General features: G+C 40.4%; 1 protein-coding gene across 5 annotated transcripts in view; it reads left to right on the forward strand.

Annotated features, from left to right (window-relative positions):
- The window catches only part of DENND1A (DENN domain containing 1A), a 215,555-nt gene that overhangs the window by 74,296 nt on the left and 124,200 nt on the right, over positions 1–17,059 (forward strand). For all 5 annotated transcript variants that reach the window (XM_064468569.1, XM_064468570.1, XM_064468566.1 and 2 more), the window contains exons 6-7: positions 15,328–15,397; positions 16,523–16,603. In XM_064468569.1, coding sequence (XP_064324639.1) covers positions 15,328–15,397; positions 16,523–16,603 — 151 coding nt within the window. The remainder of the gene's footprint in view (positions 1–15,327; positions 15,398–16,522; positions 16,604–17,059) is intronic.

The following is a 17,059-nucleotide window of genomic DNA, read 5'->3' on the forward strand; positions in this document are numbered from 1 at the left end:
TTGATCCCGGGCAGGAAGTGAAGCACTCTCAGCGTCGGCTTCCCCGCACGCTTCTCTTGCACCTACTGCTAGGGCTAAATCATACCGCGGCGTCAGGAGCCATGCGAGACAAGGGGCCGCAGGGTGGAGATAGGAAGGGCAGGGAAAGGAACGTGAGTGTGGAAATGCTTTCAGGCATGCAGCAACGGGTTTGGGGAACTTGCATTCTAATGATGCTAATAAGGAGGTGAGGTGTCCCAAGCTCTCAGATCTACGGGAATGGATTAATGCTTTCCAGAATGAGCCATTTCCACATCTGGGTTATTTGACAACTCTTCCAGTTCTGGTCAAAGCAGAATTCTTGCTCTGATTAGTTACCCTAAACACTTGTGGCCCCCTGTCTTTAAAGTTTGTGTCCTTAAAGAAAATTTCTGTACTTGTTTGTACGGCTCCACAAGTTACAGCAGTCCTGGCACTGCAAGGTTTTTAATGTGCAGGGTTTATCACCTTCACCTAGGGACGCTCGGGGATGCAAGCGATTCATGTTTCTTTCCAAAGGCAGCAATAAGTCACCCGCACTTTCAAAGATCTTGTTGGTCATAATATTTACAGGAAAATTAGAAATTGATTGAACTAGGAGAAGGCTCTGGAGTGTGATTCTCATTCGCACTAACTACAAGCATGCGAGGCTGGATGAATCCTCCTCTGGAGGTTCGTGTTTCATTTCATTAGCTATAATGAAACCTACTTTAGATCTAGGCGATTGCTCCAAGTTAAAGATGTTATTAGTTTGTCTTGCCTGTGGAGTCCAATGCACAAGTAGTCTGTGCTGCATATTTAAACACTTGATAATTTATTTAATCTAGTGGCATAATATTGCAACTATTCCAAGTCTCAGACATTTAGAACCTGGAACTCTAAATAGTTCCCTTGGGGCGGGAAGGGTGCTGTGTTGTGGTGTTTTGTTTCTCCTTTTAGTAGAAATTTTCACTTGCTGACTCTGAAAACTCTAATGATGTGCAGTGGCAAGGGAAAGAAACTTCTGCTGTCCTAGACTGAGTTTACCACAGCTGTGAGTTCCTCTGTACATTTCCTGAAGCTGTTGACTGTATAAACTAATGCAGGGCTCTTATCCGAGAGTCGCTTCTCTACTGACAGTCCTTTGTTGTTTCATCTCGGTCTGCTGCCTGCTGCTTTTAATCATAGCAGTAGTAAAATTGGGGGTCTGAGTTCATGGACGTTGCATTCATGGAAGTGCAGTGAGAGGCACCAGTGTGTTGACTTTGGAGCGCTGCTATAATATGGAAGAGCACTCCTCTTAGAGACTTAAAATTATTACTTTTACTATTCCAAAAACAGTAATAATAAAGTAAAGGGCAAAATGAATAGTATGAGGAATATGTGCAGAAGGGAGAAATGAATCCTCACCATGGTTTTAGGAGAGAGCAAGAGGTAAGGATGGACAGGGAAAAGATGCATCATTGATACGTGGGTTGAAGGAGAAAGGTAGGCCAGTTAGGATGTTAGCTGTCGTTTATAATATTCCATGCGTGATTTTTGGTGGTCTTTATTTTTTTTTCCCCTTATGCCTTAAAGGTAATTCTTACCAAAATAAATAACTTCATCTTTTTTTAAAAAAAAATCCTCTTGTATAAGACCAGAGATGAGATTTCAGATGGCACAGGTGCTGTCATGTAGCAGTCTGGGATTGGAACTGCAATTGGTTTAACTGAACAAATGCCAGGTAATTTTTAGAGCAGTGGTAAGTGCCATTCGTTCTGAATATTCCCTCTTGGAGCAAAAATTCTGATATTGGTGTAGTGAAAGTACCAGTTCTGTGCTATTGTCTTGCTGATTTGTTTTTATTGATGTTGTTTTAGTATGTGAAAACAAGAACAATATTTGCTTGCAGCATATAATGAGAAAATACACAATATAGTTAGGTATGACTTCTAACTATTTGATCTCTCTCAGTGCTGTCCTTCTCAGAGACCCAGGGTCCCCTGAAACAAACAAAACAACCCCTTCCTTCTCCTCTTTGCTCTACATAACCTCACCAAGGCAGTGCTAATTTAACTGACTTGTAATGAATTCAAAGAATAGTGAAGGTGTGTAAAAGGAAGTTCATGGCAGATGTTGCCAAAGCTTTAATCTTGACCATAAGTCAAAACACTTCCGTAAAATATCCATGAGAAGGATCACAACAAAAAATGCCAAGCATTAGTAATACTAATGTACTGCTACTGGCAGGACTGGATAAAGCTAAGAATGCTGCATTCTAGTGCAGCTAGTTCACTCGTCTTGCCTGCTGACCAGAAACCAATTTTGCTTAATTAATTAGGGCTTCATGTCACACCTTCTTTAGTTGCTGAACAACTGTAACAGAAGTAATTAAATCATGTCACTTTTTATTACCTTTGGCCCTGGCTGACTTGGCTTGGAAACTTCCATTTTAGTGCTAATACAGAATGAATTAGCGCATCACCTTGGGGAAAAGCCAGTTCCCTGGCATCAAAAAAGTAGGGAGGAAGTAGTTGAAGTACAAGACGGATAGATCTTCTCTTCCACAAATGGATCACTTTTCGGTTGCTGTCTGAAGGCTTACAAAACGCATCTGTCAGGAATGAGCCCATCCTGTACTTGCTGACAGATGTATACAACATTCCCCCAACGAGATTACATGGCAACTTCCTCCTTCAAAAACCAAGATGTGGCAGGAGCCCTCAGGTTATGCAGTGGTAATTGGAGAAGCAGGGGCTGTTCTGAGAGGTAGAACTGCTGAGAAAAGCTGCATGAGTTGACTTCTGCATATTGTTTCAATAGAAACATGATTCAGCCCCACTGTAATAATAGGAGAAAGGCTTTATATGGCTTCGTAGAGCGCATCTTCAGAGTGGATCCAAAATAAAAACCTTAATTTGAAACCCCAGCTGTTTATCAACATGCTTGATAAGGGACAGATCTTCCTCCAAACTACACAATACAAGTATTATTTACCTAACAGTAACTTACCTCAGTGTGTTGTAGAATTAATTGGTGTTGCAGCACCAGCTTGAGTATTCAGCGAATAAAAGGATGGTGGGCAGTCTCCTATTTTAATCACTTTTCTAAACTGATTGTTAGACAAGAAGTCTCATAAATAAAAATTGTGCCCTCTAGCCAGGTAAAGGGCCAGAGAGTCTCTTCTCTTGTGTGTCCTGTTTTCAGGAAGTCTGTTGATCAGGTTCATCAGTGATGTTTCTGCAGGTGAAGAGTCAAGTATTCATACGCTTAGTTTGGCATCAAAATGTTTGTTGTCAATCCTAAAACATTGTGCACTGTAGTCATAGACAGCCTGCATTCAAATATCAGACTTTCTGACTTGATCCTTTATAGTCTTCAAGGACTGCATTCACGTCTTGTATTACGAATGCTTAATTGCTGTAAGTCAAGTGATTCTTATGTGACTAGCCCGGTTTCTTGCAGTCCCGAAATATGAATTCCAAGTACCACCACAGCACTGAAATAATAATGAATTTCTCGCTTGGCTCTTTCAGCTGTGGTTGCATTTGAGTTTAACTTTTATGACTTGCTACCAACTGACTTGGGGACCAAACTTTGCCTGTTATTAGGATGCGCGTGTGCTACCACTGAACGTGTGACCGTTTCTTCACAGTAATGATGTTCCCTCTCCATGCAAAGGAGCTATAAAAGACCTTGCAGCACTTAAGTTTGTTTCTTGCCAATAGGATACAGAAGTGGTTTGGAGAATGTTCCAGAGGAGGGGTACATGTAACTGATTTCTCCTCTCTCTCTGTTACTGAAATAGTCCCTACCCCGATTTTCTCTATTGTTAATTTACCAAAATGCAAAGAATCAACATTGTATCTTCGAACATTGTTTTATGAACAGGCACAGGTATGAAGCTGCATAGTGTAGCTTTGCTTTTTGGTGTTGGAATGATGCAATGCTGTCTGATTAAAAAAAACACAACCTAAAACCAGTCTGGGCTCATCGGGCTTTCTCAGTGTACATCTCCCATGCATATTCAGAGATGGGGTATTTGCTGTCTTGATCCTAAAGCGTTTGCCTCTTACCAATAAACACAAGCAAGGTTTGAGTATGATTCTCCAGGCTCTTTCTGAATCAGCTTGTGGTGCTGAGCTATGAGATATTTACCACTTGACATGCTTTTATTAAGTAGATGTTCCTTTCTGTGCCTCGGAAGGCAGTTCTCTCTCTGGTGTGGCAGAGATTAGCCAGGGAAAACCTTGGCCTTCCTCCTATGATTTAGCTAATTGATACTTACCTTCCTTAAATACTGATCTGATAGTTCAGATTATTCTACTCTAAATATAACTTCATGTCCTAGCGAGTTGTTCTTTCCCAGAGATGGGCATTGGCCTTACACAAAGTTGGTTCTCTAGAGGTGGAATGTGTTGGCCCGTTACCCTGTTACAGTCACAATGTGGGTGTCTTTTGAGCTGTATTTATTACACTCAGAGTTTTTTGGGACTCGGGCTTTTTTTGTTCTCCTTAGCCTTTGACATAGGTTGATGGCTAATGACTAATCCAAAATATACAGGTAGAAGAAAAACTCTGGTTCACAGATAAAAGACCCTGGGGGAGCCCGAGATTATAGAAAACTACCTGATGCTCAGCTTCAACTTTTAAATACCTGGCGAATTTCTTTAGTAGCTGAGCAGAAGTCCTTACCAGCCTTTCAGTGTGGCTCTCGAACATAGAGCTGTATAAAATTTTTCTTCTCTTCAGGAATTTATGGCATTACAGATTATAATACAAATTATAATACAAAGTCCGATGGCTTTCGGAACTCACTGCAGCAGCGTGCTGTAATACATTGTGCCTTTTGCTGATTGGGAGCACTTTTGATTTATAACAAAAAGTTCATCATTCTACTGAAATTTTAGCTCAAACTTAGTACTAGAGGGCATAGCTCAACAAGCACATATGATTGGAGTCTGTAATGAAAAGGAGCTGTTTCTCTGGTCAAGGAAAAAGGGTTAATTTGCATTGGGATGAAAAGGCTGTTCAGGATCTACTATTTCAACCTGTGATAGACTTAACAGTAGTCTTTGATCCCCAAATGAAATGTGATGGATTTCAACTGATGCCAGATGTCTCAAACCTAGTGGGATCTCTGATTGTCTGCCACATCTAGAATTCTCTCTTCCAGCACTTTCATGTGTGCTTTTAAACATGGTTTGAGCAGAGAGATTCCTTGACAAGCTAAGCCTTTGCAATCCTTTCTCTGTGTTGTCACTTCAGTGGTGATCTTTAGGCTCTCATGCTGTCTAACGCATCCTATTTTTTTAAAATCAAGCCCCGTGTGCCAGACTGCTCTACTTCGTAACCACTTTTTTAATGCCCAGGAAATTTAGCGCCAGTATCATCTGTAACTTTGCTCAGTTTAAGGCTGTTCTCCGCCCTCTTCTTATTGGCGATTAGAGCATTTTACTTAATCCTGGCCAAGTAAAAACGTTGTTCGATGTATTCCTGTTGGCCTTAAGTGGAACATAATTGTCTTTTTAACTCCAAGGCTATTTTGTTGCACTTCATAAACCTTCCTATAAACTGTCAAGCACTTCAGCATACCCATCTTCTCACTGAGCGTGCTTTATGGGATATTCTTTGCCGGTGGTTTTAATAAGTATGAAGACATAATTGTCAGTGTTTCCCTTGTAAATGCAAACGAACTTTCTGCTTTCAGTCCTTATTTCATGTTGCTACTTCAGTCCTTTGTCGAACATGCTTGAGAAGTTTGTTTCTTGATCTTAAACTAAAAAACCCAAAGATTTACAACTTTTTCTTCTGAAAAGGGACAAGAAACCTTATGATTGTGTTTGGGAGTTTATGGGACTTCCCAGTTAATTTTACATCTACTTAAAAACCTGTATTATTTTTTTTAAGGTATTGCACTTGGTCTTCCGGGGTTAATCATCTTAGCGTGCCGAATTCGAGAAGGGAGGTTTACCTCATCCGACATGCTTATATTAGCTGGGTACAGTAAGAGCTGCAGCTTTCTACTCCATAAAAGCCTTGTGTAGTAGGGCTTCCACTGTTGTAAAGCTGATCAAATTGCACAGTTCTTTTCTTCTATCGTCAGCCTGTGCCCCAGGCTTTAGAGATGTATGTACTCTCCAAAATCTACTTAGTTTTGCGTTTTGTTTCAGCAGACCCTTGGTTCGGTCTCTTAAATGAATTCTCCTTGCTCCGTGTGGACTGACTGGAGAAATATCACTTGCCATGTTTTCCCAATGGTATGAATAACTTGTGTGTTAGAAGTTAAAAAACTTTGATTTTTTTTTTTTTTAAATAGGAGTGATCTTCAGAGTGAAACCAGAAATCCCCAACAACAGAACTGACCTTAAAGACCTTAAAGATTCTGAAATAAACTCAAAATACTCTATCATAAAATTCAATAAACTTTCTTAAATTTTGCAGTGATCGGCAATTCACAAGAAAAAAATGTGTCTATAGATATTTAAAGTTTTGTACCTTCTAAATTATGCCTGTATTTATCTATCTGTGAACATACAGTTTCTTTGTACAGAATGTAGGATGTTCTCCATGGACCTATAAGCCAAAAAGCGTGGCATTCCTCTTTTCCAGTCTGCAGTGTAACACTCCAGATTCTTAAAACACAGATTGTTTTTGTAGAAAATGCTTTTCAGTGAAAGTCCAAGGCATGGTTTTAATGGAAAAGCTGTTTCTTTTTCAGACTGTAAAATTACATTGTTTTCTTCCTTCACAGAGGGCTCCTGCGAGAAGCGGGGGAGATCCCTGTGTGCTGGGTTGGTGGATGCTTCTTGATGTTGTGTGCTGTAATGCTAAAGTTCTTCTGAATTCGTTTTATTTACATAAATTCCACAGTGCAGCTGCACTGGACGTTTTTTTTTTTTTCCTCCCCCCAAGGTTTTAGAGTGACCACAAAGAATCCGAGAAAGGGTGACAGCTTTGTCAAACTCAGCCTTCAGTTCCCTTTGCGATGTTCCAATTAGATGTTAGCGCACTAACAAAAGACCCTTGGAATGGTTATCTCAAGCTGCCCTTGCACTTTTTAGCTTGACTAAAATGTAAAATTGTTACATCATAAATGTCTTTGTTATAGTTTTCTGGCTTCATGTGGTTAAGGGGGTGTATTCAGCCCCTTTGAGCTGTCTTTTGTGAGAGGTGCTGCTGCTCTGCTTCAAGAGCCACTGTAGCTGTTTGGGGAGCCGTTGGGTTCAATAGTGGTATTTAGTGAACTTGGGCGTCTTTGTGCGAGCGAGACTTGCTGTAACTGCTTGTACTTGGTCACGCTGGGTAGAAAAACAGGACAGGGAATGTTTTAATTGACTTTTGTTATTAATACACAGTGGCGAGTCACCAAAGTAAGCACTTGCTATTGACAATTATATGGTGTTAAGATGCTCCATAAGACAAGAGGTGCAAGTTCTGTGTGGGCCCGTTCTGTGGGGTTAAATACTTCTGAAACACGTGCATGAGTTGCATGCTTATGCTACAGAACCTTTAACTGAATCTCATGGGATCATGGAATGATCGCTCATGGGTAATAATCAAAGGGAAGTTGATGACAGAATTGGGGAAAATGCAGAAAGGAAAACAATCCTATGAAAGCAAGTAAAGGGAAGGGTTTGGATGGCGCTCTGCAAAGGCACAGGCGCTTACAATGGATTTAGGCCTAATGCAGAGACAAAACTTGAAATGAAAAAAAAAAAGAAAAAAAAAAAGCTGGTGTTCAAAAAGGGCTGTTGGCTGATCCTGTGGAAGGTAAGCCTGCATCTCATCAACATGCACAGATGTTGCTATGGAGATTTGTGGGTCTGTGTGTATGTGTTTAAGCTTACAAGTGTGAGAATGTGTCAATAGACTGAGTCTAGAAGAGAGAATAATGATGTACTGAGTTCTGTAAGGTGTAGGGGAAGACAGTGGAACACATAAATGGCTGAACTGGGAATTTAGCCTACGGAAATTCCCAAACGAGCCCAGAGATGCCTTGGTTCTTTCAAATGCATTTTGTAAAAATGCTGGAAACATTGCAGGGGGGAAGGAAAGGAAGGTGAAAAAAAAATTTAATAGTCTATTACTGCAAGAGCATATGAAGACTCAGCTCTCTCTTGAGGGGAGGAAAAAGGATTATTTTTAAAAATATGCAGTTAAGTCATTTAACTTAGTCTTAGCCGTTGAAAATTAAGTTGGAATTTAAAAATAATTAAAAAGGGAAATTCACATTTTTAAGTTCCAGATGCAAGGTTCTGTCATTTGTCCTGCAGGTATTGACAAGTACCTTGAGTCAGAAAACGTATGTTCTGCTTCACCAGGAACATTTGGTCAACATGTTGAAATTAATAATAATAACAGTAATAACAAACCCCATCTTTTTTCAATTTGCTGAATCTTACTTGAGATTTTGCTCTTGCACTCTGCTAAGGAGTCCAAGTTTGGAACAGCGATGTTGCTTGGAGTGGATATAAAGAGTGAGGTGTACATATACCTAGTGATACAAGTCACTCGCATGACACGAGTGTGACCATGCAAGAAAAGGTGTTTCTTTGATTAGACCAACCCTTTGACACAGGAGAACCTGCTGGGCTTCGCAGTGATTTCACTGCCACAACAAAGTACCAGGTCATCTGTGTTTCAAATTAATTATTCAGAGTCCATGAACTGAAACACCAGTGTGTTTTAGTGATACATGCACAAGAAATACTTGGCCTGAATTTCTTCTTCCTCACACTTCAATCAATCAGGAGTATTTCCAGTGAAGTTGGTGGTGATGCATACTGTGGTTTATGTAAGAGCCAAGCTCATTATTGACAGAATTAAGTATTCTAGACCACTGTAGATTATTGCACTGAGCAAAAGGTCAAGATTCAGGAACGCCTCGACTGCAGTCCTGGCTAATACAGACAGATTTAGTGAGCCTGTCACTACCAAGAAGCATGCCCATCTGTAAAATGGCAATGACTGTTCTGTTTTGCAAGGGAGATGGCAGTTGGTTATGCTGTTACCAAAATATATAGTGTGTGTTATAAATAAGTACATGTTAAAATTCCACTTCTGATCTGTGTGAATGGAAGGAATAAAAGTTATGTCTGCTTACAACTCAGTCTATTAGGAGATGCGTTAAGTATGTTGGCGTCAGACTAGTTACTCAGTCTCATTAATGTCAAATGACAAAGATACACGTACAGAAATGCAGTTCTGCCGATGCACGGGCTGGAAGTTCTCCTGGTACTCCTACGGAGGTGTGCGAACTACGGTGGTACTTCTCTGTCTTAGTGTTCAGAGGAAACCAAATGCACTGCAGGTACCTTTGCAGATGTGTTTGCTTTGCTTTTTAATGGTGTCCACACACCAGTAAAATTGAATGCTGGAGCTGTCAATATTAAGAATTAGTTTTATAAACAGTTGCTATGGTAATTAGCAAATACTCATAAATCATTTAAAAGGTCCCCCTTGCCACTGGGGTTTGCTGCTGTTACACTGGAACGTGTAACGTTTTTGCTGCCCAAGTTCTCAATACACTCTCCAACTCTTTGGTCTTCCATGGGAGTTCCTTTTGATGAGTTCAGCTTTCACGTGCTCTTGCACACTTCGGTTATCTTGCTATTGCTTCCTCCATCTCGGTTGTCTGGTACAACTAACACTGGAAAATCTCTCCCTTTTTAAGATGACTTCATTGGAGATTTACCTTTCTAACAGTAAGTAAAATTCCTAGTCTCATACTGTGTTTCCCTGTTTGCCCAGCCTCTCTTTACACTTGACCTTGGATGTACATGGTATCCCTGAGATAGCTACAGTGATTTTGAGCGGTACATACTATAACTTACAAATCTCCTTCATTCTAATGAGCGCTCAAAAATATCCAGAGATATGATAATGGTGAAATTTTCACATTTCAAGAAAGTATATTTTTTATCAAAACCTCTATTCATTAGCAGTGCTTCAGAACTGTATAAGGAGCAGCTGTTTCTTCCTGAGGAAGGCATCTTTTACTTGATGAAGAAATCAGCTGGATGCTGGTGTAGATATGTTCCTCAGATTTCCCCGTTGCTATTCTTAGAGATGTTGCATTTTCTTATTTACTGTTGGGCAATTGTGTTTGTCTAAATTAGTTGCATGTCTTTACCTATAGGCAACCACTGTAACAGAGCTGTCGTCTTGGGTTTGTATGTACTTCCTTGGCTTTTGTGCTTGCTGGAAGCTAATTGTTATATTTTGGTGGAGATAAAACAGTAGCTCTGGTGTTCGTGCCCCTTGAAGTCCCATAACTTCCTATCAGTTCATTTTGCCCTTCAATTTGCATAGGACAGTAGCCAAAGCACTGCACTAAATATGAAACGTGATCCTTAAATGTTCCAGTAAGCTAAGCCGTTTGTAAAAGGGGAAGTTTGCCTTCGTTTAAAATCCAGAACTGGGTAATCGCATGGTAGGCTGGATACGATAACAGTGCAGGGAAATCTGCAATGCCTTCCTGTATAGTTTTTGGCACAGGCTAACTTATATGTGTGGCTGTAGACACTGAAGTTTTACTGCCAAAATTGCCCATGTCAAACAGGCTAGAAGAGGGCTTGGACTATAATCAATGAAAATGAGGTGTCATTTTTTGGTGTGTTATTGTGGCCTTTCCGCTTTGTATCCAGAGGTACTGTTTGACCTGGCTAAATTTAAAGTGTTCGTTTCAATTAATGTTCCCTAGTGTGAGCCAGCTGGAGGGGGGATTTCTTTTCAATTAATTAAAACAAAAAAAAGTTGATTTTAAACAATTCTAATAATTGGTTTTGTTTTATTTTTAAAAGCTTTTGTAGTAAGAGTTTAACTAGAGTAGGAGGATCCCAGAAATGCACTTTCCTGCCCAATTTCATTGCTGTTGGCAACTTAGTATCACCTAAAGGAAGTTCTTTTGGACCATCTCTTACTGCATCCTCCTTGCTGTGGGATGACAGTATGTGCATGTACGTGTGCTTGCACCCCTGGGGGGGTGTGTATGTATGTGTGTGCACGTAAATGCAGTTGCTTTATTTCAAAAGGGTTAGCTTAATTTTCTCCAGTTTTGGTTACAGCCCTTTCTGGGGGTCAGAAAATGTGACCTCACATGTGCTGCTGTGATAGAGTAGTTTTTTCCTTTCATATGTTAAAGAGCACGAGTGGATTAATATGTTGAAAAATTCAAAGCTAGATTGACTGCGGTACAGCATTTTCATCTGCGTAGCAGCTAATATTAGGTGATGACATCTTCTGTTCAGTGTAACTTCTGAAGCATAGATCGGGCTTGGGAGAGCCGTGCTGGCTGGTGAGTTGTACCCTTCGCAGCTGCCGCCGCACCGGTCGTCTGCATCCTCCTGCCTTCCTCCATCCCTTCAGCTGCTGCGGAGTCAGAGTAGGAAAGGCTCTACTTGTTGCAAGTCTACTCCATTAAAGGTGAACTTCTTCCTGACTGCAAACGCCCTGCCCACAGGGATTGCTGGGCTTTGTTATCATGCTAATTTGCTTCTCTCTGTGTCTTTCCTGTTGTCTCAGCCTGGCTTGTCAGTCGTTTTTGCGCCGCTGTTCTTTAAACACTACATTTTGGAAACATTTGTATTTACAAGCTGCAATGCGGCACTGTTGTCTTAAAGGTTTGACTGACCCTAATTGCTATGACACATGTAACTAATGATGTTTTGTACTTTCAAGGAGTGCACTAAAAAGGTGATGACATACGAGTTACTGAATAAGGTACTGTGCAACTTGTGCAGCAGAGTTTGTGCAGACCTTATGTAGCAAAATAAGCAATTTTCCTCTGCTCATATTTGTTTCCCGTCAGACTGGCCTGTCTCCAGCGCTGAGGCTGCGTCGAAGGTTCAGAGGGAGAGAAAAGCAGAGTGCTAAACCGATCTCGCAGCTTGAAGAAGCCTAATTTGATTAGGCTTTGATTTGATTCTCATGATTTCTGGCAAAAAATACCACTGTATGTGTGTATATACACGCGCGGGGAAACCGAAAATGGGTTTAAAATTTAAAGAGCAATCTGAAATACTTATTTTTTTAAATTTTGTTTACTCTTCAACCACAATCTGATTTATGCTTATTGGAGTCTTTGAACTTCAACTCCCTTGAAGAATCTCTAGTCTATCGCTTTTTTGATGTTGCTTGAAGGGGGATGTGTGTGCGCGCGGTGCGTGCGCTCGCATGCTGTGGTGCTCTGGGCAATCTCACTCCGGAGCACTTCCCTTCCTTTGTTTAACCTATGACCTGTGAAAACAAGAGTTAATCAAAAGTTCTAAGGTAGCTAAGAGGAAGGGGAAGTGTTTGGTTACAAATTAAATATGAGCAAGTCATAAGCCATAAATCTTCAGTAGTGCTACCAGTTGTGCTACTTAAGTTTCTGTGGTACAGAAAGTTTTTGGTTATAAATTCAACCTCCGTTTCTTTGGAGGGGTTGTTTAAAGGCTGCCTCAAGGATTTGCTTTTTGGCAAAAGTAAAAAGGAAGAGATGTGGATTTTTGCTCACAAAGATCTAGAAATAAATTCAGATAACTTTTTGTTTTAATTGCAACTTCAGCTGCTCACGATTTGGTCTAATAAAAGCAGAACTCTTTCACTCTTGAATAGTACACACGTGGAATAGGTAATGAAGTAAAAGTATTAAAAATGGCAGGATAAATTAGTTTTCTGTTGTATCCAAAGCTTTCAGGATGAGAGAGATCCTGAATTCTGCAGTGGTAAAGGAGGGAGGTGAAAATTGAAGTGAGATTGTCTACATAATTTATGCAGTTTTGTGGTGGGTTTGTTTGTTTTATCTTGTCTTGCGCCTCACTCGAGCAAGAGCTACCCAGATCCCCGTGTGTTGCGCTGTGTTGAGGTCTGCTTCAAACAGCACCTAATTTCCTCAACTTCAAAACTGTGAAGCTTTTCTCCTCAAAATGGGAACTTATTCTTAAAATAAGAAAAAGAAGCGGTTATGCTGAGATGCTAAACCATTATTTGGAAAACATGGATTAAAATAAGGAAGAGGTAGTGTTAAACAAAGGACAAGAATGAAGTTCGTTGTAAGATAATAGTAAAGAGAAAGGGAAAGCCAGCAAGCAGCGAGCCAGTGTAATGGCAACGGGGCTATTCCTTCCCTCTTGTACGGAGGGTTCGCTGATGTTTCAACACTGTGTGAATATGAGACTTTTGAATCATAGAAACAATTTTCTAGGTGCTGAGTAAAAGAACTAAAATCGGGTTTGGATGGAGTAGTCTCGTGGATAGACTCTACAGACGTGTCACGTTTGGTGTATTGCGGCAGTAAAGAAAACTCTCTTGAATCTGTAGTGAGGTTAAGGTTTAGCTGTGAACAAACAGGCCCCTGAGAGGACAATCAGTGAATCTTTGAGGAAGGAACACAACCTGGCCTTGGCTTCGGAGCTCAGCGCCGTCCCGGTTGGGTACACGCGCCCCTCGTCGCACGCGGTGCTGAGGACCGGCTCTGCCCTCGCCCGCAGGCGGCGGGGCTCTGAACGACCCGCAGCTCTGGCCAACGAGACGCTGAGGTGGCTTGTGTTTGTTTATTGCTTTTGCACCGACACATGGATTATAAGCACAGCAATATTTTAAAAGATTCTCATTTTAATTCTGTAAATGTAGTTTTCCAGCAAGGTCCCAGAGCAATGAAGTAGAAGGTTAACTATGCCTTCCTGAAATAAGTTTGGGTTTCATCTGTCAGGGAGCTTTTTGCCTTCTTGGTTTTCTGTCTTCTCAAACTCTTTTGATAGATGCCTTGCGAGGATTTGTTTACCAGGTTCTTAATCTCTACTTAGCAGATAGGTTTTGAGAGGATTTCTTGTTACTCTTGTAATGGCTTTTAACTCTGCTGCAGTTTATTTAACTAAACAGAAAGAAAGAAACTTATCTTCTAACTAATCCTTCTTGATTGTTTACAATATAGTGCCAAACTTAAATGCTGTTTAAAGTGGTAATTGTCTGTCTTCCTGCTCTATTCTAATACATACTTTGTAAAGATGCTCAGAGCATATTAATTTAAATGATTATACTGTCATATAACATGAAAAGTTAAGTTCCTTATCAGTATATTTTGATAAGCTACTTACATTTTACAGTAGCATTTGCAGGCTTCAAACAAACGTTAATGATGGAGTGCCATTCGCTTTATCTGTCTCATATATAGCTTCTCACTTCATTTATTACAAAAAGCTGTACAGTTAGGGACCATGGGGCACTCCATTCTTCATAGGTGTCTGGATGTAGTCATATTTTACAAAAACTTTAAATCCTGTCTAACTATATCGAAATAGAATCCATTTGCCTCAGAAAGCATCTGTGATTAAAAGAAGAATCAGTCTGTGCGTCACGCAAACTTGCTTTCCTATTCGCTGCAGCTGAGGGGAAATTCCTTGCTGGTATTTAAAAGGGAATTGTAATAAAGAACTGTGTCATGAAAATAGGGCACAAAACCATACCAAAGCATGCTGTAGTGAAGAGTAACATCGTAGCTACCCGCCTTATTTTGTGGAATGGAAGTGTGATGGAAATTAAAAAGACATGATTTTTCTGCACATTTAATTTTGTTTCTGTATTACTTTTGTAAGTCGAGTACAAATTTACTAAAAGGTCAAACAGAAACTCTCCCGTCTAAGGGCTGGGCTACACACAATGCAATAGGATGTGCAAGAAGATTTGACAACAGATAAAATCCGAGATACTGGTCATGCAGTTTAAAAAATCCAGTTGTATCAGGATTCAAAACCAAAACAACTCTGGAGTTTGCCGGGACCCTCAGCAGCTGTACAGAGACTAGTTATTGAACATATACTTTGGGAAATAATTACGGTTACAAATGTTCCACCACACATGAACACAGATACATTTATAAAAACTTTAAATCCTGTCTGACTATATCAAAATAGAATCCATTTGCCTCAGAAAGCATCTGTGATTGACAGAAGAATCAGTTTGTGTATCACGTAGCGTCCATTTCTCTTCCAGGTTAAAGCTTCCGTTGGGTTGTATGTTTGCTGTGTACAGGGCGAGGGGGAGGGTGAGCTCTCAGCACTGATACCCAGGTTTTACAGCCGGTGCTACATTTGGTGCTCAGTGCCACAGGTGGCTGGAAACGCTGGGGGAGAGTAAATGCTGAAGCTCAGCCCTCAAAGGAAAGGGATGCTTCAACCTTCTGGCAGTGTTCTCCTTCAAATGGACGGTCTGATGCAGCTTTCCTAACAGATATTGAGAGTGTCATGTCCAGCGGACGCTGTTGTTAGGATGCATCTGGATAGCAAAGGCCAGTAATCTTGGATTTATTAACTGAAATTTACCAAGTTAAATAAATGCTTTTTCTTTCTTTCTATTTTTTTTTAGTTACCTCCCATGGTTTGAAGTCTTTTATAAGCTGCTCAATATCTTGGCAGATTATTCAGCAAAAGGACAGGTATTATTCTAAAGTACTAACCCTTTTTTCCCTGCCCCAATATCAAATGAGGGAGAGAATGAAAACAAGCTGTTTTAAGAAGTGCTTATATCAGAGACGACCACGTGGATTATTCATGTGTATGATGCAGTAATATAGAACATCATATTCAGCCAATTGGCAAGTGCCTTTGAAAAATAAAAATGCTTTAAAATTATTTTTGGGAAAAGATGTGGTCCAAGAACACAAGCTAATGGTTTCCCTGCAGTTACCCGTACTGTGCCTTTTGATTGGCTTAACGTGACTTTTGAATCACCTGAGCAATATTCAGCACATCCATGCGCTTTCGGTATCGCGGTGTTTCGCACATCTGACAGATGTCTTGTCCACGTTTACTTGTCATGTAAAGTAAGTGTAGAACTAAGCTTAGTGATGCAAAATGCTTACCCACGTGGCACCATCTAGCCAAAGCCCTTCAGATGTTGTTTTGCTTTTAAAGCAAAACAAAGTAAAATTCAGTCTTGAGACAGTGAAAAAATGAACTAAGCCATTAAAATTTGCTTCTAGGTTTAGCACTGATAATTCATGATATAGAGAAATCACGTGATTGCAACACCTAGCTTAGCTTCGGGTGTTTAAAGTATTACCAGTTTAATCTTCCCAGTTAGGTTGCTGCTTTGATTTCTTACCATTTGTGGTAATAATTGTATTTTGCATTTGTCAGGATCGTTCACGTTTGAGGTAAGAAGCACTTAGGATCACATCATTATCTAGATGGATTAAACACATTTGGCTTTACCCTAAGCTAGCGAGTCGCTGTAAAGAACTTGCAGTGAAAACTGACTTGCTCTGAGCTGAGTAACTACGTAGTGCATAGGTTGGTGACTCAGAGGTTGCAGAAGTATGTAGAAATACATGTGGAAAAAAAAGTATTCTAAAAAGTCATGTTATAAAACCCACCTGTCAGAGGAAACTACATTTATTTCTGTTCATAGTCTAATGTATAAATGTGTTTTCACGTTTTTCTTTACACCTTCAAGTTCTGCCAGCCCCCAATTCCACCAACGTTGCCCTTCTGTCTTGGAGTTTAGCTTGTTATAGCAATGCCTACTTACTACTCTTCCCCCCCCCCCCTTCTTATTTCAGGATAATCAAAGGAGTGACCTCCTAGAAACATTTCACAAACTTACCATCCCTGAGCCAGGAACCTCTGTTCATCTTGGAGTGGTAAGTGAAGTGGGAGAGAGGTAAACTAAGGTGTTTAATTTTCATTACATATAATAATAGAGGAACGTCAAAAGCAATTCTCCTTTTTGGGTCTCGGTACACAGATGTTGTTTTCCTCTGAGGACACAGAGCTGTGAAATTCCCCTCTTCACATTTGGGGCCCTCTGTTTCCCTTTCCTTAACCTCAAATGTCTTTGAAATGCTGTTCTTTGATTGGAGGAAGATTGTGTATATTCCCCATGGAAATTTCTCACCGTATCGTCTGTGACCTGCGAGAGGTCACAGAGCAGCAACATGACATTTATTGCCCATGCTCCTGCAGGACTCCTAGGTCTTGCACGTATGCAAAGGGGACAAGACTGGAAAGCAAACAGTCATGTACTTGTCATGGCAGCGTTTTGAGTATTAACATTTTAGTGTGTTTTCTGATCCCTTTTCCTCTTCCCCCCCCCAGAC

Source organism: Phalacrocorax carbo, chromosome 18, assembly GCF_963921805.1.
Source record: "Phalacrocorax carbo chromosome 18, bPhaCar2.1, whole genome shotgun sequence".
In the NCBI taxonomy this organism is placed as follows: Eukaryota; Metazoa; Chordata; class Aves; order Suliformes; family Phalacrocoracidae; genus Phalacrocorax; species Phalacrocorax carbo.